Source organism: Leopardus geoffroyi, chromosome C1, assembly GCF_018350155.1.
Source record: "Leopardus geoffroyi isolate Oge1 chromosome C1, O.geoffroyi_Oge1_pat1.0, whole genome shotgun sequence".
Lineage (NCBI taxonomy): Eukaryota > Metazoa > Chordata > Mammalia > Carnivora > Felidae > Leopardus > Leopardus geoffroyi.
The window spans coordinates 88,053,982-88,080,386 of record NC_059328.1 but is presented as its reverse complement, the minus strand read 5'-3'; the positions used below and the strand labels follow the sequence as shown (position 1 = coordinate 88,080,386).

Below are 26,405 nucleotides of genomic sequence, written 5' to 3'. Positions count from 1 at the left end.
TTTCCACATTTAAACACAATATGATATTCAATCATTTTATGAAATTGTGTTAATAACTTGAGGTTGGATTCTGAAAAGCTAGTTGGTGATATTTCTCTGCAGCTCATATAAGTCATCCCAAACATTCTGCCAACAGCATTACTAATATAAAGTGGGGTTTTTATTTTTACCTGTTACCTAAGAGGTTAACTTCTTGATGTGGGAATGAAGCTTTGTCACAGAAGGTGACAGTCACGTTGAAGGTACTTTTTAGTTGCCTCATTTTGTATGCCTCATGTATGTTGTTAATTCCATCTTGGGCCTCCACTAGTCTCTGAAGACCTTCCTTCCAACTTGTAAACCACATAAATGGATTCTCTGATTAATATGATGGATCAAGAGCTGTATTTTGATAACTAACAGAAAACTAGTCTCCTAGAGATGGGTGGACATATGCACCTCATAAACTTAACTGAGAATTTAAGCACTGAAATGTCTTAAATACTCAGCATAGGTCTTGGTCAAAGCTCCCAGTCTTGGTCAACAAACAGGAAAATGTATCCATTCACTCAGCCCATCTCTACTGAGCGCCTAATGTATGCTGGCTACCTTGTTGGGCTCTGTTCCAGACAATTTTTGAAAGGGACATCTCAGGAAATATTAAGGAACAAAAAGGAGCCAACAGGAGGGAATAATTTAAACTTGGAAAAAATGACCAGGGAATCTATATTCCAGATTTAAGTGGGTTACTTTGAGGAAGGGTGAGTGGAAGGAATTTAGAAACCTGCCTCTTATTATTTTCACTGTGGGGTGACCATGTTGTCAGCTTCTGAGGCCCTTTACAGGCGCTGTGGGCCTAAATGCTTGGAGATCTCTTGTTAGATGCTTTCCTGGTCTTTTCTCCTCCGCCTTGCCCCCTCATCCGGGATCATGTCAGAATCAGCTGGAAAATGAAATTACTCACCCCCTCAATGTCAGCTCCCATACATCTTTCTCCTCCTGTTTCAGGGTACAGTTCAGCTCTTTAAGAGACAAGACTGAATGAAGCTAGTGCAGAATTTAAACATTTAAGACAGAAACTTGTCAGTTTCAGATCTCCAAGGACAGCTTCCCTATAAGATCAAGTGTTTTGACCTTCTAGGTCCCTCCATCTCACCTTCATCCCTTCTAACTCTCAGTTTAAAGACACAAAAAATAAAATAAAATAAAAATAAAAATACTTTTCGGAGCGGGCAGAGCAATGTATCCTCCGGTTCCACGTCTGCTATAAGAAGCAGATTTTTGCACAAGGATAAGGTTACGGCTGCCAGCCCAGAACTCCAGCGGTGTGGCAAATCAGACGCTGGGCTCCTCCCCTCCCCCGCCGACGAGCGAGAGGCTAACAGACGGGTGCAAGTAGACAAGTAGCTGTTTTTATTGAATACAGAAGCTCCTTGAAAACTCTGTGGGCTCCGGGGCTCTCCTGCAATTCCTTTCATTCCCAAAGTGCTGGAGCCAAGCACGCGTCCCGCGTAACTCCCTCCCATTTCTTCTCTGGGATTTGGGTAGGAGAGGAGGGAGGAGAGGCGACGGGAGATGGGGGGTGGTTGGTGGGCTGGGCTTGCCAGGAGTCCTGATTCTTGGGCTGGAGGAGAGGGGGGCGGGCTCGGGGCCGCCCGAGAGGCGTGTGATTGGGTCTGACCCTCAACCGGCTTGTCAGTTTCGCTCGGGTTAAGGGGGGCGCGGGAGGGGAGTGGGCGGAGGAGGGGGCTGCCCGGAGCCTCTCGTCCGGCCCACTGACGGCATGAAGCCTTTAGGGGCACGCAGTCCTCTCAGATTTTCGGTTGAAGCCCCTTATCTGCCTTCAGTCTGAAGGCAGGGCCCCGCGGAGGACGGATCGGAGGGTCCCGGCCGGCGGGGCCAACCGAGAGGGAGAGGAGGGGGCGAGACACAGGAAGGAGGCCAACCATCGAATTTTAAAGAAAAAGCCCTTTGACTTTTCCCCCCTCTCCCTCCTCAATGGCTGTGTAGCAAACATCCCCGACGATACCTGGGAAGGGACGAAGTTGGTCTGCAATCGCAATTTCGAGGGCTGAGTTCACGGTTGAGTGCGGGGCTCGGAGATGGAGCGGTGGTCCTCTAGGTGGAAAACGAAACGGTGGCTCTGGAATTTCACCATAACAACCCTCGCACTGACTTTCCTCTTCCAGGCTAGTGAGGTCAGAGGAGGTAAGAAAAAAGTGGTTTTGGGGAGGTGGGAGATTGCCGTCGGTCTTTGTCATTCTGTGCCCCTCCCCCTCTTCACCCTTCCTCCCCCGCCATTCCTCCCCCCACCCTCCCAAGCCCTCCCCCCCCCAAAACAATTCTCCTAAATAAAATCCAGATTGTAGCTGCCACCAGGTTGAAGTGAAGGCTGGAGAGAGAGATGGATGTAGGCGGGACAGTAATGGGAGAAGAGGTAGCAGGAAAAAAGATCTGTCAGCACCGAGCCTGCTGAAATGCCCTTCACCACTTTCCAGCGTCTTTGAAAAGAGGAAAAATATTACCTTGAACACAAGGGCAGTTGTGCAGAGCTTTTGTTTGAGGACTAGTCCCTAGATTGCCCTTGGAACACATCTTCTGGTTTCTTCAGATTCTAACTAATGGAAGTATCTCTTTAAGGGTGAGCTGGAATATAGAGAAAGGGTATAAAATGAACCTTGATAAAGTTCTTTGTGTGGAACAAAGTGAGAAACAGGCTCTTTTACTTTTAGGGATGTAAGAGAAGGCAGAGGTGATGAATCTAGAAGACTGAGAACACCGTGTGTGTGTGTGTGTGTGTGTGTGGGTGGGTGGGTGTGGGTGTGGGTGTGGGTGTGTGTGGCGTTTTGGAGAGATTTTAAGTGAGAAAAAAATTGGCAGGTTGTAAAGAACGGGTTGAAGATGGGGGGAACACTTATCCCTGAATCTCAGTCCACTCCTCTCCACTTTGACCCCCACCTCGCGCCCCCCCCCCTTCTTCTTGCAGGTTGGACTCGCAGTTCTCTTGGAGAATGATGAAACTCGCCAAGCAAATGGGGTGGGAGAGGAGGAACAGGGACTGGGAGGGAAGAGGAGGGGGCCTGGGGTGGGGTGGGAGGGGAGAGGTAAGGAAAAGTTCCTACGTGGCACCACCAAATATTCAATGACCAGACCTGCTCGGAAGACTGCAGCCCTGTCAGTACCCAAGGAGGGAGAGCGACTTCACTCCTCCCCTCCGCCTCCTCCCTCCCCTTCCCCCGCCCTTTCCCGCAAAGGCATCTGGCTGGAGCGGTCCGTTAGGTGCTGTAGACACGACTGGCGGGCAAACGCCTTTGGAGTTAACAGAGCCCGAACAGCTTAGAGTAGAAAAGCAAGCTTTGTCAGGAGTGCACAGAGAAGTGGGGGGTAGGAAGAAGGGTGGCGAGGATTGGCCGAGGGAGAAAGAAGTTGTCAACCCCAAATGCGCAGGCTTTAGCAGAAACCTGAGTCTGGCCCTGGTAGATGCCAAGATCTGAGCTCTCCCTAATGGGAATTAGCGCTCCCGGAGGCCGAACTCTGGCACACCAGGTCTGTGTTCCTTCCCCAAGCTTAGTGGTGTTCACCTTCCTGAGTGGCAGGCTGTGGTTGATTATTCTTCTGCTTGACTTTAACTGGTAAATACAGCCAGAGCCTCCTTAGGACTGTGCTTAAATTTTGATACGAGTTATGCTAATTATTCTGATGCATTCATGTAAACATTTTTAAGGATAAATAGAGTCTTTGAGAGTGGAATCCATCAAAAGTTTGCTTTTTACCTTTGGTACCTGGTCACCAGCTGGGTTGGTCATTTCTGTTCGCTGTTCTGCCCTCTGCTGGTTTTATTTGGAATTTATTTGGAATTTATTTGGAATTTAAGCATCTGCCTCAGCACATAGGCCTCTTAAAATCCTTCTGACTACAGTGATGCTGGAAAAGGACACTCGATTAAGAAAGAACAGATATACTCCTTCTTTTTCAACTTGTTACACACACATACGGACAAATGTACCATAATGGCAGCTCTGCATTTAAAAATATAGAAACCAAGAGTTTCTTCAATGAAGACAGATGAAATATAAACTCAGGAGACACCATTGTAGGCATTCAAGGATTATTTCACTGAAGATATTTCTGTCTTATTTTCCACATTTGGCCTTCCTTAAAGCTCTAAGGATATTAGAAAGATCAAATTTCTACACTTGTGTTGCATAAATTGGCTCTTTTCAATCTAGCTTCAGATCTGAAACACTTTTAAATAAACATTTCAGTTCCATGTCAAGTAAATGGTGGAAAAAGAACCTTTACTATTATTATAAGACCAAGTAATGTGAGAAATAGCAAAGTTTAAGGATCATGTGTTGTTTTTATTTGTCATTTCTGATGAAATGTCTCAAAAGTTACAAGAGTGTATAGTCATACTGTAAGATTTGGTATTTGTGTCATCAAGTTGCTAGGTACTTACTACCTAGTGGGAAGCTACATATTTACAAATGTACTCTTGAAGGCATTTTGCCACTTAATAAACTTCATAAAGGAAGTAATAGTATCCTAATGTTTAAAAAGGAAACATTGGTCTGAATCATCACACAAGGGAAATATAAACCCAGTGTCCAGTTCTTATACTAGCCATCAGATTTGCAATTGAAGTAACAATGAATATTATTTCATTCCAGTTTCTAAATAAAGGTATTATACGCTATAGTTTATTGATGTCACTAAGATGCAATGGTGCGATTTGGTTGCTAAATCAAAAGGTAATTTAAAACAGCCTATTTTCATCTAAAATTTGCATTTCTTGGATTTAAAACATTAAAGCGTTAAAAATTTCTGGGTTGCCAATAAATTAGACTCTAAAGAAAGTATAGTTAGGATCCTAAAGCATCTACCTTACAAAGAATAGTTTTTGGAGTGAATGGATTAAAAGAAAATTTATAATCTCATACAGAATCATATTATTTTACTTTGCAAATCCAAACTCTGTAACTTGGTCATCTTTCACATGCTTATTAAAGATTTTTAGTATTTATTATGATTTAATATAAGAGTGTTATTTTTATAATATATTCACTTGCATCAACTTCAATTTTATGTCTCATATATTTTCCTGTGGTTGACATAAATGTTTTATCTCAGAAATTTATGGATTTCTTTATCAGTTAGGCCATTGTTTATCATAGATAGGACCTGAGATTTACCTGGAATTTATAGTGACTATGCTGTGATTGTGTTAAGAGTGATGGTTTTAAGGGTTTAAAAAAGGGTTAAGCTATAATTGAATACTGAGAAAAATAGTATGTAATTGAATCATTTTTCACTAATTAAAATGGTATTCAAACTTTGGTGGTTAAGCCAATACTGTGCCTTGCAAAAAGTTGATTAATTTTATAAAGGACTTTCAAAGCTAGTTAACAATTGGTAGTGAGCTTTCCTGGAGTGTTTTGAGTGCCCAGGATCAGCAGGTGAAATGGTGCTGGCTTCCAGGGTATGTGCTAATCCAACTTTGTAAAGAGATCAAGTTTGCCACTGTGGCTACTTAATCAGAAATCAGTTAAAAGATCAGATATACTTCTGACAACACATGCAGTGCCTGCTAGGATTATTTATATTGTCTTTCCTCTTGTTTTTTAAATAAAAATTGACAAAGTCTATAATAGAGAAACAATAAAGAAAATTAGGTGTCTTATGAGAAGCATCTTCCTGCTTGTTTTACACAGATTAAGGGGCACATATATATTCAATTAAACATGGACACCATCACAAAATTGTTTATTAGTTTTGAAATTAAGTTTGTTAATCTCTTAAGTGACAATTTACTTCATAATAAACACCTGAGTCTCTACTTTATAAAAATTACTCTGTAAGAGGTATTTTCATATTTGTTAACACAATTGTGAAGTGCAAATGAGAAATATATACACCTAGGTAGTATGATTGCTTACAATTTATTTAATTAATTTTTTGGGTTCTATGTTCACTTCAGGGTGAGTAACATAGAAGGAGCATATTATTCAAGTTAAGTTATCCCTAAAATATAGCAAGGCAAACATGAATCTCTTTTCAGATTTTTGGGTAGGATTTCTGACCAAAAGAAACTCCCAAAAACAAACAAAAAACCTCCCTAAAACTAGTCACCTTTCTTTTCTAGAAATTTGCTTTTTTTCTGAAAAAACTCTCTTCACTCTGCTTAATTTATTGAAGCATTGTGTATTTACTGATAATGAATGAACTCAAATCAAGCTTGGTTGAGAGCGTGTCATAAAAAGATGAATTTTTCAAGGGAAGAAAAGGTGTTTAGATAAGATTTTTTAAAAGAGAATGCTAGAGATAGACATTACTGTAGAGATTGTTTCTCTTTACTCCCTTCTTGCTTTACTAATGAGGAAACTAAATCATAGAAAAGTTATTAGCTGAATGTTCTTTCTCATAAAAAATAAAAAAAACATTTTTATAATATTCAGTGTTTTTCTAAGTAAGTAAAGTGAAGGTCAGCAATAGTGACAAAAATATCTCAAAATAATAGTGATCTGAGACTTTATGGAACGACCAAATATTGCTTAAACGAACGTATTGGAGTTTAGATTTAGTGAGAAGATGGATTCAGTTAAAGAAATTGAAGAAAATCAGATAGGAAATTGAGTTATAGAATGCATTTAAAAATTTCTCAGTTTCTTAAGTTTGGAGGAAGGTAATTTTTGATAATTTGTATTGTTAATATACCTGATTATGTGATTCTGTAAGATTATTGGTATCAGAGTAGAAAGCATAATAGTTTGTAAAATATCTTTCGTGTACGTTGGTTGCTGGATTAGAATGTGATTTTTTTATCCACTCTAAAGTTGTTAATGGAGGGCCAGGCATTTCAAATAATATATTTAATAATATATCTCTATATTTATTGCAAATACTGTCAAATTTCTGTGTCTTTCAAGTTTCTTTTAGATTGGCTCTATTATATATTATGTATACATGTATATTATGTATATATTGTATATATATATATATAGGGTTTTATTACTAAATCAGATAATGAATTGATTGTTACTTGCTATGACTTGCTTGTATAATAATCTTTTTCTGAACAAGTGGCAAACATTGGGGAAAAATAGGAGAGCACTTAGTAGTGCAAATTCTAATTAATTTTCCTTTTGGATTGTTAAACCATCTGAGACTACGTAAACAACTTATACCTCATGAATAAATGGACAGTTAATCTACAGAGAAGTAGACACTCTTAAGAGGTTGCCACAATATTTGTTGCGCTGGCAACAATAATGGTAGGGCTAGTATTTCCATCAAATGAAGAGTTTTCCTATCTTTAGGGAAAAAGCAGTTCATGTCCCTAGCGTCCTGAAGAAGATACTGTGGAAGCTAAATATTTATATTCATGATCAGCTCTAACAATTTGTATGAATACAGGGTTCTTATAAGTACTGAGCTCTCCCCATCACTTTATATCATTTTTAATGATTATACTTAGGTATACAAAAGCCAGAATTCTGTTGTATCCTAAACATACTTTTCTTTTCCTCCTACCTTTGGAGAAATAATTAGGGGCAGTTGGTGTAATCATTAGGAATTCAAGGCAACTGCAGAGTGGGGGCTGAGAGCTGATCTGCATTTCTGCTTTTTCTCCTCCACTTCCCTCATTTGATACTGGGGAAATGTGACCTGAGTTGGGAGTGGTGAGAGGAAACCAAACTTTGTTTTAGACCATTGAAGTTTTGTCCCTTAGCAAAGAAGAAAGAGAGGTATACACAGATGGTATAAAAAAGTTGCAGTGTTCCCTAAATTCTCTCACATTAAATGTAGATTTCAGTGTAGCTTTTGGTATACTATAATGACTTTCCAAAATTTGGGCTTTCTTCTTCCAACGTCTCTTGCAGTTTAATTCAGAACATAAAGTTTTAGTTTTTTTCATAAAGTTTAGTTTTAGCCTTCTTTATTATAATGCGTCTGACATATGTATTTCTTTTTCTTGCAAAACCCTAATGTGATTTTATTTTTATAGGCTTTTCCCCCCTATTTTCCGTTGTCTCCAAACTCAACCTGAATAATACTAGCCGGTAAAGATGAAAGTTGATTTTAAAGTGATTTAGCGAGAAGTATCTATCGGTTGCAGTCTTTGGCCTACTACTGACTTGGCTAGTGGTTCTTTAGACATTGGCTGATCACCAGACCTACTGTTATCTGGTAAAATAAACTCTTTGCTTGCTGCGCATGGAATTAGAGACAGTGCTATTAATTTAGGAGAAAGAACTCAGAGAAAAGAAAGGTTATCATATTTCAGAGTAAGAGACCAGCTTAAATACGACTTGACAATTGAGAACTAAAACAAACCTGTGTAAAAGTGCTTTAGCACAATCAACTTTTACAATCCCTTCAAACCTTCTTTTTTTCCTTAAAAAGCATTTCTTTCTTATTTTAAACAAATTTAATTGCTCTTGAATGGCCCTGCACTGTACAGGCAAATGAAGGTCCCTATTCATAGAACTTGAGCGCATAGAGTGTCAGTGGAAGCTTCCTTCCTCTGTCTGACTGGTAAACTGGCATCCGGGCTTACAGGCGTGAACCTTCCACTGTGTGAGGTGGTTGGCTTTCCTTCCTCACTCAGCTGTTCACAAACAACTTCCCAAAGGATGACTGCCAGAAAGAGCAGTGGTTGCAATTCCTGACAAAGCTAATAAGAAACTCTAAAGCCCTTTTGCACTTCGTGCTCTTGGCTCTGAAGAGAAAGAAGAACCATGTGTATTCAAGTGGTATTTTCTCTGACCTCTCTCTTTGAGTCTGACAGTGGCGCACAACCTATGAGCTGTCACTCTTCTTTTTGAATGCTGATGAGTCTTCAAAATATTTCACTGGTTTTGAAGATAAGTGTGTTGTCCACATGGTTTGGCATGATATAGAGCGCCCTTCACGATGGGACCCCTCTGTACGTCCGGGCTCATGAACAGCCATTTCCCACCTGCCACAAACCTGCCCCCATTTGCCCTGCACTTCAGCCATCTTAAATCTCTTGCCTTTATTCTCCTCTGGCTTAGAACGTGCTATTCTCTTTCCCTGGAATATCTGTTCTTTTCTCCTCCGCCTAGCAAATGTCTTCTACTTCAAGATTTAGATCAGATTTCATATCTCCACGCAACACTAAATGCATGCTTATTACATACCAGGTCCTGTTGTCAGCACATTTCATATAGAATCTCATTTCTTTTTGATAATTGCCCTGGAAGTAAGCTAGTATTAAAATATCCATCTTATCCGTGAAGGAACTGAAAAACAGAGAAGTTAATTATCGTGCCCGATGTCACACAGCTCCTATGTGATAGACCCAGGATGTGAACCTAGACAGTCTTGCTCCAGAGCCCGTGCTTTTGATCATTTGTCCATGCTTCCTTCATGGTGTGTTCTAATGTTTGCACACAGCATCCCTGACTTATGGTTATAGTGCCCAGGGGCCTAATATTAATGCACAAAATCATGCAGCTGCACGACAGCAAGCGTCATGGCAATTGTGTGCATAATTTGCCACCAAGGAGGAATATAAAGAGGATTTGGCATAAAGTGATGTTATAATTCAGGTAGCTCTTCAGCCTGTATTAAAGTTCAGTGGTGGAGGCCATACCACTCTTTCAAGAATAAACCTAAGCCCTAATGATGGTGGAGAACAAAAAGGGCTGTTGCTGGAAACCAGCAAATGTTACTTTGCTTCCTTTGACTTATTTAAGGAGAAGTTGACAGCTGTGTCTGTTAGCATTCAAGGTTCAGATTGTGGTTGGCTTGGTTTCATTAAGTAATAAGGACACTTACAAATTGCTTCCTGTTCCAATCAGTATCCATCACAAGGAACAACAGGTCTTATTCCACATATATGGTGGTATGCTTATTACCTTCACTATAAAAGTGTCAGATCTGATTATCTAAAAGCTGTTTGGAGTGTAATCGACTGGAAGAATGTAACTAAAAGATACATAATTTGCAAAAGAAGGTCACTATTTTAAAAATTACTCCTTTATATGTTAGCCTTCTGTAAGGAGTTGCTGAGGGGTAATGACTATGATTTAGTTTTATTTCTGTCCCCAGTGTCTGCCAAGATGCCAGAATGCACAGTATGTAATATTGTCACTATTTAGATTATTAATTATCCTTCTTACATTGCCCAGTGGACTGGAACAAGGTTAAATCTAGTTAAATTACAGTGGTGTGAAGTGACTTCCTCATGTCGTGTCAGCAGTAATTAGATCTTCTCTTTCTTTACTTCTCTGTAAGTCAAAGACTTGGGATGTCTCTCTAGCTTTCCTCATTTGAAGAACACTTTTGCACATTCTCTCCAAGGTTGCTTCTACATATTTGAAGTTACTGATTCACTAGAAGACCTCTAAAATTGTAGTTTCCTTTCTGATAGAGAGAAACACCATATGAAGTGGTACTGTTGCTTTGACATCAATGTAAATCATCATTTCACTGTTTGCTGGTGAACAAAACAGTTTAATCCAAGAGTGGTATCAATCTGTTAAAGTAATAATTGGGAAAATTCCTGTCATATGTTTATTTTGAAACTTTTATCTCGGTTTTGTATGCTATTAGGAATTTCTGATTTTGCTTAGTAACTATTGTAAAGAATAGCCTATCTATATTTATTGCTTCATGATTATTTTAGTTCACTCATTCTTCAGGTTAAAAAGTAATTTGCATATTATGCATGTATTATAATTATTATATTATGTGTATCATCTTTAAGCAAGGAGTATATAAAGTTTCAAGTGCCTAGTAAGATTAATAGTGGTTACATCTATTTGGATACAATAGATTTTGGATAATTTGGAAGAATATTATATATTTTTTGTATTCTGTTCTTATCCATTCCATAGTCCTAAAATCATTAGGATAGGTGTCTTTGTCTATTTTATTTAGTGTGTCCCAAGCACACAGAACAGAGCCTGTCACAGTTAGCATCTGATAAATCTTTGTTGAATGAAGTGAAAAGTGTTGGTCAGGCTCTAATGAATTGCTCTTCAATAGCCTAACTAACAACCTGAGATAGATATATATAAGGTTATATATATTAATTATTGCCAGTGTCTACAAAAGTATATTGAACAGATTAGTGCTGATATTGTTGTGGTTTCCTGAAAATGTCAGTCTCTGTTTTGCCTCCAAGCAAGCTATGATTTCCACCTTACATACTCTCCCAAACTGCTTACCATTGCTTTTTGCTTAGGATTTAGAAATTATCTCTTAAAGAAGTAACTCTCCTCCACCAGGCAGACTGAGGTAGTTGGCCTTGCAAAGCATCCTAAAGCATGCTACACCATTATACTTACTCCAAAGTTGAATGCTAATCACGGAATATTTTTTATGATAAAATGAAAACAGGGAATGAATCTTTTTCATCTATGTAAGAAACTCTGGCTTCTAGCATTAAACCTGGAGCATAATAGATGTCCAATAAATGTTTATCATATGAATTAATGACCTCACAAGCAAGGGATTTTACTAAAGTCAAGAAGACAGGGCTTGATAATCACAATCACTTGTAGTCCCATCCCTGTGGATTTTGATTTATTTTGTATGGATTCCAAACATAGGTGTTTTATAAAGCTCCACAGATAATTTTGATGCACATCCAAGGGCTTATGGATCTTCTGTAACAAGAAGTTAAATACACACAAAAATGGGAATGTGTCTGGCTTGTATAACAGGGTACTGGAAGTCAAGTAAAAGGTTATTTATCTGCTATGTACAGATCATTTGATAAATATTCAATTACCCAACAGTAATGACTCTGCAAAAACTGATTTGATAGATCAGCTGATTGTAATATAGAAAATGCTTTTTTCTAATCCTCCTCTCCATAGCATGTAATAAACTAAATACTAGCAAATATTGCTTTTCTCAACATTAAAGTCAAATGCTTGTATTGAAACTGTAATTTTAGTTTTATAATAAACATTTTAATCAGTTTGGCCACTGTAAATCAGAAATGCCAAACTTTTTAAGTATCACCCTCTCAGCTGGCATTTCTTCTTTCCTTTGCCATCCTCAGAGTTGTGATATTATTTCTGCTTTCAATTTTCATAGAAGCTTTTTATGATACAAGAAAGTTCAGGGTTAAGGTGTTCAATAACCGTGAAAATTAAATGACTCACTTCTATGTGCAATCAGTGTTAAGTGCCCTGACTACAAGGATAGCATGCCAGTGTCTATTCTCATGGGGCGTGTGTGTTATCAGGAGAGTGCTGTGGTTAGGACAATGGACTAGGGCCACATAACAGAAGACCGTATGGATAGATTTTTCTGGATAGCACAGAATCATGTGACTAATTAAAAAAATACAAGGAGGTGGCTAAGTTGGCAAAGCCAGTATATACTTTGATATTTATCAATATTAGCTGGTTCCACTTGGCTGCAACCATTGGGTCTTCTGACAACCTGAGAACTGGGGCCTTGATGCTATTTCTGGAATAACCAGCTCACTGTAAAGTCACCTGAAGTTCTCCAAGATAATTAGTACAGTCACACTTGATACAGAGTTATGGCCATTATGAACTTGAAAGATATATGAATGAATTATCTTCCTATTTTATAAGGGGATACATTAAACAAAATGTGTGTTCATATTTAGAAAATTTGTTAAAAGACAAAGATGAGCCTGACATTTTTAAACCTTAAATGTGATCATTCTTGTTATTATCCAAATTATAGCATGTTTTAGGACATAAATTATAAGTAGTTTTTTGTTGTTGTTGGTGTTGGTGTCTTTGAGGATTCATATATTGGACCAAGATCTCTATTTAGATTAATTGAGAGGATAAGATATCTATTATAAGCATTTAAGACAATTTTTAATGTTTATTTATTTTTGAGAGACAGAGAGAGTTAGAGCATGAGTGGGGGAGGAGCAGAGAGAGAGGGGGACACAGAATCTGAAGCAGGCTCCAGGCTCTGAACTGTCAGCACAGAGCCCGACATGGGGCTCGAACTCATGGACTGCAAGATCATGACCTGAGCTGAAGTTGGATGCTTAACCAACTGAGCCACCCAAGTGCCCCTATTATAAGCATTTTTTAAGTCATAATGATTTCTTTCACAGAAAGTTATATCAAATAGAGTTTTAAAATAAGTGTCATTAATTAATTACAGTTTAAATAAAGTTAATAGGCTGTCACCCCCAAAGTTTTATTTCTACCCCAGATATTTTCCCTGAATTCTAGACTCATATACCCAACTGCCTATTTAGCCATTTCCAGTGGAATGTATTAAATCATCTCAAAATTAGCATGCCCCAAACTGAATTGCAGAACTCCTGAAACCCATTCCTCTCACCATCTTTCCCACATCAGCTAATGGCAAAACAATCAGTCATGATGTTCAAACTAAAATTCTTGAGTAGCTTTGACTCTTGTTCTCTCCTACTCCAGTATCCAACCCATCAGCAACCCTGTCTGCTATGTTTTCAGAGTATATCCAGCATCTGACCCAGTACTTCATCTCTCAGTCCAAAACAGCAAAATTGACAAAATTTTACACCTCGAGAGTGGCAAGTTGCTTCCTGTCTGCTCTCTACACAGTCTGTTCCACTGTAGTGCCCTCTGTAGTCGGTTCTCAACACAACAGCCACAGTGGTCTGGAAAATGAACTCATTCAGGTTATTCCTCTCTTCCCCTTTACTTCCAGTAGGTTTCCATCTTAACTTGGAATAAAATCTAAACTCCATGAACATCCCCAGGACCGATACAACCTGCCTCCAACCTGCTTCACCCTTACTTCTCTGACCGCTTTTATTTTCTTTGCTGAAGACATAATTGTCTCCTTGCATTTCCTCCAACTCCTCCCATTTGGGGCAACTCCTACATCAGGTTCTTTGTACTTGTTATTTCTTTTGCTTAGAATGCTCTTCTGTCAAAATATCAGGACAGAGGAGCCTCTTTGGCCTTGCTAGACTTTGCTCAGACATCATCTAATTGAGGCCTTTCTACCTTTCTTACTTGATATTAACATCCATGCCTCCTCAACTTTCATTTACCGATTTATTTTTCTCCTATGAGTCTATTTGTCATTTATAAAAAGTAATGACTTATTTAAATTAAAGGTAGAGATTTTATTTTAAGACCCTATACAAAATGTAGAATTGGTTATTTTTGGAGTACAAGGAGTACAAATGTTGTCTTAAAGTATTTGGGTAGCATCTAAGCCATTCTTATCCAAATAATTTCCATAGTTTTTAATGTTATTTTACATATTTTTAGACATAGTCAATGTGACACTTCAGTTCCACTTGGTAGGGGCTCCTGGGTGGCTCAGTTAGTTGAGTGGCTGACTCTTGATTTCTGCTTAGGTCATGATCCCAGGATCATGGGATCAAGCATGTTGTTGGGTTCTGTGCTGAGTGTGGCGGCTGCTTAGGATTCTCTCTCTCTCCCTCTCTCTTTCTCTCTTTCTCTCTCTCTCTCTCTCCCTCTCCACTCCTCTCCCCTGCTCATGCACACACTATCTCTCTCAAATGAAAGAAAAAATTAAAATAAAAAAAATCCGCTTGGTAAATCATTTTACTTATTTGATGGACACCATGCACATTGATCCAGTTGTTTTAAGAGACTATAATTGCATCAAACGGTAATGGGAGTTTGTATTTTGTTTCCCTGGTTTAACAGAGCAATAATGTGGGACTTGTGGTTACTTAGAAAGTAGATGGGTGATATTTGCAGGTGAAGACCTAAAAGACACTACATATAAATATATTAAATGCTGTTAAGGAAATGCACATACATTCTGTTATTCAAAGCAAATTTATTTGTTATTTCGAATCAGTGCTAAATCGAGGCTAGGATCCTGCGATTTATGCATTTCTTTCAACCACCGAGTAGGTCAGAATTAGAATGAACAGTCCATAGTGGGATGTGGGTACAATGGATTGTGGTGGGAGTCACACTTTTTCCATTACTTCTTCTTCAGAATATTTCACTATGTATTTCTTTTACCCTGGCCTATCCAATTTTGAATTTCACTGTGTAACTGATTTTTTAAGCTGGTATTTTCGTGAGATTGTAAGGAAGTACATTTACATTTGATTGTTGGGTTTCTGTTTTCTGAAATGGTATTACCATTAGTCTTTTTAGGTGCCTGGTTTTGATGAAATTAACTTCAAAATTCCTAAAACTACAGGCTACTCTTTTATATGTGTCTTTGTTCATGTCATTATCAATTTAATGCTATTCTTTGTTTGAATAGCAATGATACAGGTTTTCCAAGAAGCCCAACAAAAACTTGAGCCTTGAGATACTTATATTAATTTTATTCATTTTTTTTTCTGTAGGGATATATACTCTCTCTAAATATAGGTTTAAAATGACAAAACATTTAAGTTTATTATAGAATCTCTTGGGGATAAAAGGAACTCTAAACACTTCCCATACCTAGGCGTATTTAAGTGTAAGCTCTACAACCAAAATCTTAGAAGCTTACAATTTATTAATGTATTCAAACAGTTACTTATCCCATTTTATAGTACAGATATTATATTATAGAATACAGAAAAAAAAATCTGATCATTTCAGGTACAAAGACCTATGTTGGGACATAGGAAATTTATGTAATTTCTGTTGACATTATTTGTGCCACATAGTCACTTAAAGATGAACTTCCAAACCTATGTTTTTTAATATGGGAAAATTTAGGTCAATATGTTTTATTTTCTAATACTTCATGTTTGTTTGCAAGACAAGGTTGGTATGTAGCATATATGTGTTGATATAAATGTAGAAATAGTATCAGAAGACAGACATTAAATCGGGGCGCCTGGGTGGCGCAGTCGGTTAAGCGTCCGACTTCGGCCAGGTCACGATCTCGCGGTCCGTGAGTTCGAGCCCCGCATCGGGCTCTGGGCAGATGGCTCAGAGCCTGGAGCCTGTTTCCGATTCTGTGTCTCCCTCTCTCTCTGCCCCTCCCCCGTTCATGCTCTCTCTCTGTCTCAAAAATAAACGTTAAAAAAAAAAAAAAAAAAAAAAGAAGACAGACATTAAAATATTAGTTTTTGAAACTTTTTTTAAACCTGTGTAATTATTTAATTTATTTTTTTAATTTAAATTTTAGTTAACAAACCTTTTACTAAATAACTCACATCACAGTTGCTGTATTTAACTTACAGTTCTGCAATACAAAAAGAAATTATTGAAAGGGGAAAATGCCAATGATAGTGTATTAATGTCTGTTTATGCTATAGAGTAATAATGGAAATGTGAACATGAAAATACAGATTCAAACTCATTTGATTGCATAAGCTGTCAGGGAACTTCCTGGATGATATCTGATGGACCTTTAGAGTTGGAAACCTGTTCAGTCTTCTATTCTTTTGTAAGGAGATTTCCCAAAGTGGTCAGGAGAAATGTATAGCAGGAATCAAGAGAATTCTAACCCTGGGGAAACATGGGTGGTGCTCACATGAACTACAAAATATGTTGAAAAAAGTTGAAAATTTAAGGACATAGTGCTTTTAGATATTATTTTTTATTTTTATTATTTATTTATGTATTTTATATTTTTAAATAATTTTTAAAAATTTTTTTACTAGTTTATTTATTTATTTATTTATTTATTTATTTTTAAATTTACATCCAAATTAGTTAGCATATGGTGCAACAATGATTTCAGGAGTAGATTCCTTAGTGCCTCTTACCCATTTAGCCCATCCACCCTCCCACAGCTCCTCCAGCAACCCTCAGTTTGTTCTCCATATTTATGAGTTTCTTCTGTTTTGTCCCCCTCCCTGTTTTTATATTATTTTTGTTTCCCTTTCCTTATGTTCATCTGTTTTGTCTCTTAAACTCCTCATATGATTGAAGTCATATGATTTTTGTCTTTCTCTGACTAATTTCACTTAACATAATACCCTCCAGTTCCATCCACGTAGTTGCAAATGGCAAGATTTCATTCTTTCTGATTGCTGAGTAATACTCCATTGTGTATATATATATATATATATATATATATATATATATATAAATATGCCACATCTTCTTTATCCATTCATCCATTCGATGGACATTTGGGCTCTTTCCATACTTTGGCTATGGTTGATAGTGCTGCTATAAACATGGGGGTGCATGTGTCCCTTCGAAACAGCATACCTGTATCCCTTGGATAAATACCTACTAGGGCAATTGTTGGGTCGTAGGGTAGTTCTATTTTTAATTTTTTGAGGAAGCTTCATACTCTTTTCCAGAGTGGCTGCACCAGCTTGCATTCCCACCAACAATGCAAAAGAGATCCTCTTTCTCTGCATCCTTTCCAACATCTGTTGTTGCCTTAGTTATTAATGTTAGTCATTCTGACAGGTGTAAGGTAGTATCTCATTGTGGTTTTGATTTGCATTTGCCTGATGATGAGTGATGTTGAGCATTATTTCATGTGTCAGTTGGCCATCTGGATGTCTTCTTTGGAGAAGTGTCTATTCATGTCTTTTGCCCATTTCTTCACTGGATTTTTTGTTTTTTTGGATGTTGAGTTTGATAGGTTTTTTTATAGATTTTGGATACTAAACCTTTATCTGTTATGTCATTGGCAAATATCTTCCCCATTCTGTGGGTTGCCTTTTAGTTTTGCTGATTGTTTCCTTCGCTGTGCAGAAGCTTTTTATTTTGATGAGGTCCCAATAGTTCATTTTTGCTTTTGTTTCCCTTGCCCCCGGAGATATGTTGAGTAAGAAGTTTCTGTGGCCAAGATCAAACAGGTTTTTGCCTGCTTTCTCCTCAAGGATTTTGATGGCTTCCTGTCTTACATTTAGGTCTTTCATCCATTTTTAGTTTTTGTGCAAGGTTCAAGAAAGTAGTCCAGGTTCATTCTTCTGCATGTCGCTGTCCAGTTTTCCCAGCACCACTTGCTGAAGAGACTGTCTTTATTCCATTGGATATTCTTTCCTGCTTTGTCAGAGATTAGCTGCCCATACATTTGTGGGTCAATTTCTGGGTTCTCTACTCTGTTCCATTGATCTGAATGTTCATGTGCCAGTACTATACTGTTTTGATTACAGCTTTCTAGTACAGCTTGAAGTCTGGGATTGTGATGCCTTCTGCTTTGGTTTTCTTTTTCAAGATTGCTTTGGCTATTTGGGATCTTTTCTGGTTCCACACATTTTTAGGATTATTTGTTCTAGCTCAGTGAAGAATGCTGGTGTTGTTTTGATAGAGATTGCGTTGAATATGTAGATTGCTTTGGGTAGTATCAACGTTTTAACAGTATTGTTCTTCCTATCCAGGAGCATGGAATCTTTTTCCATTTTTTGGTGTCTTCAATTTCTTTCGTAAGCTGTCTATAGTTTTCAGCGTATAGATTTTCCACCTCTTTGGTTAGATTTATTCCTAGGTATTTTATGGTTATTTTGTGCAACTGCGAATGGGATCAATTACTTGCTTTCCCTTTCTGTCACTTCATTGTTGGTGTATAGGAATGCAACTGATTTCTGTGCATTGATTTTATATCCTGAAACATTGCTGAATTCATGATTTCAATTCTAGCAGTTTTTTGTGGAATCTTTTGGGTTTTCCATATAGAATATCATGTCATTTGCGAAGAGTGAAAGTTTGACCTCCTCCTGGCCGATTTGGATGCCTTTTATTTCTTTGTGTTGTCTGATTGCAGAGGCTAAGACTTCCAATACTAAGTTGAACAATCCTTGCCTTGTTCCTGACCTTAGGGGGAAAGCTGTCAGTTTTTCCCCATTGAGGATGATATTTGTGTTGGGTCCTTCATATATGGCTCATGATCTTGAGGTATGCTCCTTCTATCCCTACTTTCTTGAGGGTTTTTATCAAGAAAGGATGTTGTATTTTGTCAAATGCTTTCTCTGCATCTATTGAGAGGATCATATGGTTCTTGTCCTTTCTTTTATTGATGTGATGAATCATGTTAATTGTTTTGCAGATATTGAACCAGCCCTGCATCCCAGGTATAAATCCCACTTGGTCGTGGTGAATGATTTTTTAAATGTATTGTTGGAGTTGGTTGGCTAATATCTTGTTGAGGACTTTTGCATCCATGTTCATCAGGGAAATTGGTCTATAGTTCTCCTTTTCAGTGGGGTCTCTGTCTGGTTTTGGATTCAAGGTAATGCTGGCATCACAGAAAGAGTTTGGAAGTTTTCCTTCCATTTCTATTTTTTGGAACAGCTTCAAGAGAATAGGTGTTAACTCATCCTTAATTGTTTGGTAGAATTCCCCTGGAAAGCCATCTGGCCGTGGACACTTGTGTTTTGGCAGATTTTTGATTACTAATTTGATTTCCTTAATGGTTATGGGTCTGTTCAAATTTTCCATTTCTTCTTGTTTCAGTTTTGGTAGTGTATATGTTTCTAGGAATTTGTCCATTTCTTCCAGATGGCCCATTTTATTGGCATATATATAATTGCTCATAATAGTCTCTTATTATTGTTTGTATTTCTGCTGTGTTCATTGTTATCTCTCCTCTCTCATTCTTGATTTTATTTATTTGGATCCTTTCCTTTTTCTTTTTGATCAAACTGGCTAGTGGTTTATCAATTTTGTTACTTCTTTCGAAGAACCAGTTTCTGGTTTCATTAACCTGTTCTACTGTTCTACTGTTGTTTTTTTTTTTTTTTTTTTTTTTTTTGGTTTTGATAGCATTAATTTCTGCTCTAATCTTTATTATGTCCTGTCTTCTGCTGGTTTTGGATTTTATTTGCTGTTCTTTTTCCAGCTCCTTAAGGCATAAGGTTAGGTTGTGTATCCGAGATCTTTCTTCCTTCTTCAGGAAGGCCTGGATTGCTATATATTTTCTTCTTATGACCGCCTTTGCTGCATCCCAGAGGTTTTGGGTTGTGGTGTTATCATTTTCATTGACTTCCATATACCTTTTAAATTCCTCTTTAACTGCTTGGTTAACCCATTCATTCTTTAGTAGGATGTTCTTCAGTCTCCAAGTATTTGTACCTTTCCAAATTTTTTTCTTGTGGTTGATTTTGAGTTTCATAGCATTGTGGTCTGAAAATATGCATGGTATTATCTCGATCTTCTTGTACTTGTTGAGGGCTGATTTGTGTCCCAGTATATGGTCTATTCTGGAGAACATTCCATGTGCACTGGAGAAGAATGTATATTCTGCTGCTTTGGGATGAAATGTTCTGAATATATCTGTTAAGTCCATCTGGTCCAGTGTGTCATTCAAAGCCATTGTTTGCTTGTTGATTTTTTGATTAGGTGATCTGTCTTTGCTGTGAGTGGGGTGTTGAAGTCTCCTGCTATTATGGTATTACTGTCGATGAGTTTCTTTGTTTGTGATTAATTGTTTTATATATTTGGGTGCCTCCACATTTGGCCCATAAATATTTACAATTGTTAGGTCTTCTTGGTGGATAGACCCCTTGATTATGATATAGTGCCCTTCTGCATCTCTTGATACAGTCTTTATTTTAAAGTCTAGATTGTCTGATATAAGTATGACTACTCCAGCTTTCTTTTGTTGACCATTAGCATGATAGATGGTTCTCCATCTATATATATGAATATTCAGAGAGTCCCCCTTAACATTTCTTGTAGGGCTGGTAGTGGTCACAAACTCCTTTAATTTTTGTGTGTCTGGGAAACTTTTTATCTCTCCTTCTATTTTGAATGAGAGTCTTGCTGCATAAAGAATTCTTGGTTGCATATTTTTATGATTCAGCACATGGAATATATCCTGCCACTCCTCTGGCCTGCCAAGTTTCTGTGGATAAGTCTGCTGCAAACCTGATCTGTCTTACCTTGTATGTTAGGGACTTTTTTCCCTTGTTGCTTTCATGATTCTCTCCTTGCCTGAGTATTTTGTGAATTGGACAATGATATGCCTTGTTGATGGTCAGTTTTTGTTGAATCTAATGGGGGTCCTCTGTGCTTCCTGGACTTTGATGTCTGTGTCTTTCCCCAGGTTGGGAAAGTTTTCTGTCATGATTTGCTCACATAACCCTTCTACCCCTATTTCTCTCTCTTTCTCTTCTGGGACCCCTATGATTTTGATGTTGTTCCTTTTTAATGAGTCACTGATTTCTCTAATTCTTAATTCGTGCTCTTTTGCCTTCATCTCCCTCTTGTTTTCTGCTTCATTATTCTCTATAAGTTTGTCCTCTATAGCACTGATTCTCTGTTCTGCCTCATCCATCCTTGCTGCCGCTGCATCCATCCGTGATTGCAGTTCAGTTATAGCATTTTTTAATTTCATTCTGGCTATTTTTTACTGCTTTTATCTCTGCAGAAAAGGATTCTAATCTATTTTTGACTCCAGCTAGTATTCTTACTATCGTGATTCTAAATTCTGGTTCAGACATCTTGCTTGTATCTGTGGTAATTAAATCCCTGGCTGTTGTTTCTTCGTGCTCTTTCTTTTGGTGTGAATTCCTTCATTTCATCATTTTGAAAGGAGAAAAGGAATTAATGAAGTAGAAAAAATTAAAATTAAAAAAATAATAAAATTAAAAAATTCAATACACACACACACAAATCTAATAAATGATGCTAGATTCTAGGTGTGTTTTTGTCTGGGTGTTGACAGTGGTTTGACATATTAGAGAAAAAAAAGGGGAAAAAGAAAAAAAAAGGAAATCAGTTGAGAATTTGAAAAATGAATACACTAAAGGGGATTAAAATGAGATGATTGAAGTAAAATAGAATTTGAAAAAATTTACACAAAAGCAAAGAATATAGTAGAAAAAATTAAAGGAAAATATTTTTAGAGTATATTAAAAATAAAAATGAATATTTTCTTGTTCTATATTCAAGAAAAAGAATAGAAAAGAAAAAGAGAAAAAAGAGAAAATATGGAAATCGTTTGAAAATTTGAAAGAGTGAATACACTGTAGCAGACTATGATAAAGTGATAGAAGTAAAATAGAATTTGAAAAAATTACATAAAAGCAAAAAAATTAAGAAAAAATAAAGAAAAAGTTTTTAATAGAAATTGAATATAAAAATGAATTTTTTCTCTTTCTGTATTGAAGAAAAAGAAAAGTAGTGTAAAAGTGAAAAAAAAAGAAAATTGAATAGATGTACCTGCTAACAGATTGAAAAAGGACTGAAATTACTTCATTTTCCCCTAGAAGGCCGACTGTGTAGCTCTTTATAGTCCATAAACTAAGTAGGCAGTGAGACTTGTGTTCTTGAAGAGCAAGGTTGGCCCAGTTGGGTGGGGCTTTGTGTAATGGCTACATTCTCCACTAGATGGCGCTGCTAGCCTACTGCAGTGGATTGTTGTGGGGCTCATAGGTGCATATGCACATGCGCGGAAGTGGTGAAAATGGTGCCAGCCAGCTACCCAGTCTGTTCTCCCGGATCAGCAATCATGCACCAGTCCTCTGTCTTCAGCTTTCATCCACTCCCCTCTTCTTCACTGTCTGTGACAAAGCTCCAGGCAGTACCTCTCTCTCTAGTTTTGTCTCAGATGCGGCTGTTTTCCCTGGCCCCTTAATTCTGAAGGACTGTGGCTTTGACCCGTTCCGCCCCTCTGTGGGAGGGTCTCACCAAGCAATGGCCGAATATCAGCTGCACCCAGGAACGCTTGTGGGACCCTGCTGCTGCCAGTGCCCCGAGACTGTGGCCAGGCGCCAGCCTGCCCCAGAAAAAGTTCGTGAGATTGTGTAGCAGCAGCTTTTCAGGGACTATGGAAAATCACAACACACATCTGGCACCAGGCTTCACCCTTAATGACCTTGTTTCCAGCACCAGTGAATGTGGCCATTTTCTGGGGTCTGCTGGAACCAGGTGGCTTCAACAGTCTCTACCAAAAGTCCTTCCAACAGTGGAACCTCTTTTCCCCATGTGGCCCAAGAACCTCCCGGACCCCACTCTGTTCCTGGGGATTCACCCTTCCCACCAGAGCACCACCAGGTATCGAGCTGTGGAGTTGCAGAGTTTCCACTCCCCTTGTTTACTGTCTTAATGGAATTTAAGCCCTCTTCTTTCTCCTTTCTCCCTTTGTAGTTTAGTCCCTGCGGCTGTTTCCAATTTTCTACTTTCTCTCCAGCTGCTTTTGGGAAGGGGTGCTTTTCTCGTATTCTATTCCTCCCCTCTCCAGTCTCCGTCCTCTCTCCGCCTGCAAAAGTGGCTCCCTGACCTCTGCCGGCTTCTCTTTCCCCAAGTTCACCTCTCCATGCCACGTACCTGCTGAATTCTGTGGTTCAGTTTGTGCAGATTGTTGTGTTAATCCTCCAATCATTTCTCTGTGTAGGATATTTTAGTGTTGGTCTGGCTGTATTTCATGGATGTGAGACACAAAAATCTTCCATGCTGTTCTTCCATCTTGGCTCTTCCTCAGATACTATTTTTATTTAGGACTTACTATGTGTTAGACCTTATCATCAGAGATTAAAATGCTTTATCCTATTTAATTCTCAAAATGAGGCTAATTGGGAGAAATTAAGTCTTAGAGGCATAAGTATGTTACCCAAAGTCACAGGGATAATAAATGCTTGGACCAGACATTGAACTAGATGTTGGAAAAACTTGGATTAGAAGTTGGGCAGTTCCAGCCTTAGAAGCTAAGTTTTTTTTTTTTTTCAACGTTTATTTATTTTTGGGACAGAGAGAGACAGAGCATGAATGGGGGAGGGGCAGAGAGAGAGGGAGACACAGAATCGGAAACAGGCTCCAGGCTCTGAGCCATCAGCCCAGAGCCCGATGCGGGGCTCGAACTCACGGACCGCGAGATCGTGACCTGGCTGAAGTCAGACGCTTAACCGACTGCGCCACCCAGGCGCCCCAGAAGCTAAGTTATTAACTGTTGCCTATTCACCTGTCATATCCTACCTTTTAGACTCTTTATTAAGAGCTCTTGTGATTCTGATATAGAGAAGTGTATTGGTAATAGTTAAATTATAATAATAGTCACTTGACTCTGACTTTTTCTTTTGTCAACCCTGCATTCCACCACCACATAAACACAGTAGCACTCCTGGTGTTTTGATATTTATCTGAAGCAGCAAAGCATTCCATGACTGGATGGGAGATGGTTTATAACCCTTTCTGTGTTTTGTTTTATTTTTATTTATCCTATAATATGTCTCATATGTGGCCTGTGATGTGAGGTACAAGGTAAGGTAAGTGACTCCCTAGAAGTGGGAAAGCACCTACTTTACAAAGGCCACTTGAGAACTGTGTTCTTGCCACACTTGAATCAAATGGAAACAATCTGATTTGGAAAGCACTTCAAGGTGCTGTTTGTAAAGGCCATTTCCAACCCTCTTCATGTTCCTTCTCAGACTGGTGGGAAAGAAACTTTAGCTCTAAGGCAGGATGTAGCTGCTCAGTCATTCATTTATTCATTCATTCATTAAACGTACTTTTATTGATTACTTACTATGTGTCAGCTGCTATGTTATTTATGAATACTATAGTGAACATCTATAGTGCTGATGTTTGCTGTCAGAGGGTTTACAATCTATTAGGGGAGGAAGACATCAAGCAATAAATTATAAGTTTAGCAGAGAGAGAGAGGGAAATTAGGTGGTATGAGTTTGTAACAGGGAGTTTAGACATAACCTGTGCCTGAGTGAAAATGAGATAATTAAGCAAGCAAACAAAATAGAGTGTGGAGTTATCCAAGGGGAGTATAGGGTACTTGAGATCATGTGAGTGGGTCATATAACCAAGCCTGGGAGAGATAAGTAATGATTTCCTGAAGGAAGTAGTGATTAGGTGGAGATCAAAAGGTTGATTAGGTCTCAGTCCACCTGGCTTTAATCCTGGCTACCCATTAGATTAATCTGGGAAACTTTTAAAACATTAATGCCTGCCCTCCCTGCCTCCTGCTTCACCTAGTCATTCTAGTTATAAGTTCTTATGTAGTACGTAAGCATTCTTAAGTTTTAAAAGTTCTCTAGGAAATTCTAATCACAGCTAGGGTTGAAAAACAATTATCCTTAGCCAATTTGGGAAGGATTGAAAAAATAAATCCCCAGAAAGGGAGCACAATATATTCTAGAAACTAAGAGAAGTTTATTTCAGCTGGATCATAACATTTGGGGTAGGAGAAGTAGATAGGAGTTAGTGTGGATGTTTCCTTTGCAGATTGTAGCTCTTAATATCCATGGTGGATTCTGATTTTTCTCAAGAGGTCCTCAGCAGCCATGATACACCCAGGGAGAATTTGGACATTTAAATTTATTCAGTGCTGATGTCTTGTCAGGCAACTATGATTACTTTCATTTCCTTGTACTCTATGTTGTCTTGTATCTGTGTTGTATATCTGATATTTCTGTCACCCTCCTCTTGGCTTATAAACTTTTACCCATCCTTTAGGACTCAGCTTAAAAGGACCACATGGTAGATATTTCAGCTATTGTTAGCTATACAGTCTGTATCACAGCTATACAACTCTTGTAGGGCAAAAGCAGCTATGCACAGCATATAAGTGATTGGGTGTAGCTATAGTATTATAAAATTCTTATTTGTAGATGCTGCAATTTAAATTTCATGTAATTCCCCTGTGCCACAAAATTATGCTTCTTTTAATTTTTTTAGCCATGTAAAAAAACATTCTTATGTACCTTTACAAAAATAGTCAGAAAGGTCTTATCCCATAGGCATAATTTTTCCTGCCGCTGTGCTAAGGCATTGTCAAAAATGCCAGCTCACAAACTTAGGTAAATATTTTTATTATTTTCATTTTACGGATATAGAAACTGAGGACAAAGCAGTTAAATACTGAGTCCAAATCACACATATGCTAAGTGCCAGGGGTGGGATTCAGAGCAATCCCAGTTCTTCAACACTATGTATTGCTGTCATCTACTCCTTACTGGTCATGGGAGTGTGTGAGGTTTAGAGGAGGAATTAATTAGAGATGAAACAAAGCATTGTGAGCCTTTACATCAGTAATCCATGTGGACACTGAAGGCAACAGAGGGAAAGGATTAAAGACTTGGGACAGACTAATCAATGAATGAGTCGGGATGTTTAAGAGATCAGCAGAACATAATAAAAAAGACATGGTAGGCCCTCAAATTTTTTGTTTCAAGACAAGAGAGCCCTGTGGACTTCAGAGAAAGTTGCTTCTATGTATTTTCACATTATTATGTTTCACACTCAGCCAGTATTTTATAGAGCTCATGTACGTGTGTGTATGTGTGTGTATACATATCTGTTCTTTTCTAGTTTTAGTAAAAAAAAAAAAAAAAATTAAGTATAGGCAAAAATGAAAACCAAGGGTGAAAAGTGCTGTAATAGAGGTATGCATATATCTAAATGAGTTTTGGGAGATAGGAAATGCTTTCTGGAGCAGATTACACATCACTTATATCCTATGTATTCCTCAGGTGAAGTGAAGCTAAGTGTTTCAGACAGGGGAAATGGGGCTCAAGGGCCCAGAGGTAGGAGAAAGAAGATGAGGGGTTCTGGCCAGTCTGAGTTCAGTATAGCTACAGTGCTGAATGAGGAAGGAGTTAGGGGAAATGACAA

At 38.2% G+C, this 26,405-nt stretch overlaps 1 protein-coding gene across 10 annotated transcripts in view; it reads left to right on the top strand.

Annotated features, from left to right (window-relative positions):
• Positions 1–1,592: 1,592 nt before the first annotated feature.
• The window catches only part of COL11A1 (collagen type XI alpha 1 chain), a 227,574-nt gene continuing 202,761 nt past the window's right edge, over positions 1,593–26,405 (top strand). For 8 of the 10 annotated variants that reach the window (XM_045478462.1, XM_045478460.1, XM_045478456.1 and 5 more), the window contains exon 1: positions 1,722–2,187. In XM_045478462.1, coding sequence (XP_045334418.1) covers positions 2,082–2,187 — 106 coding nt within the window. In that variant the 5' untranslated portion in view covers positions 1,722–2,081. Of the gene's footprint in view, positions 2,188–26,405 lie in introns of all 10 variants that reach the window. The other 2 variants (XM_045478454.1, XM_045478457.1) reach the window with 2 other exon arrangements.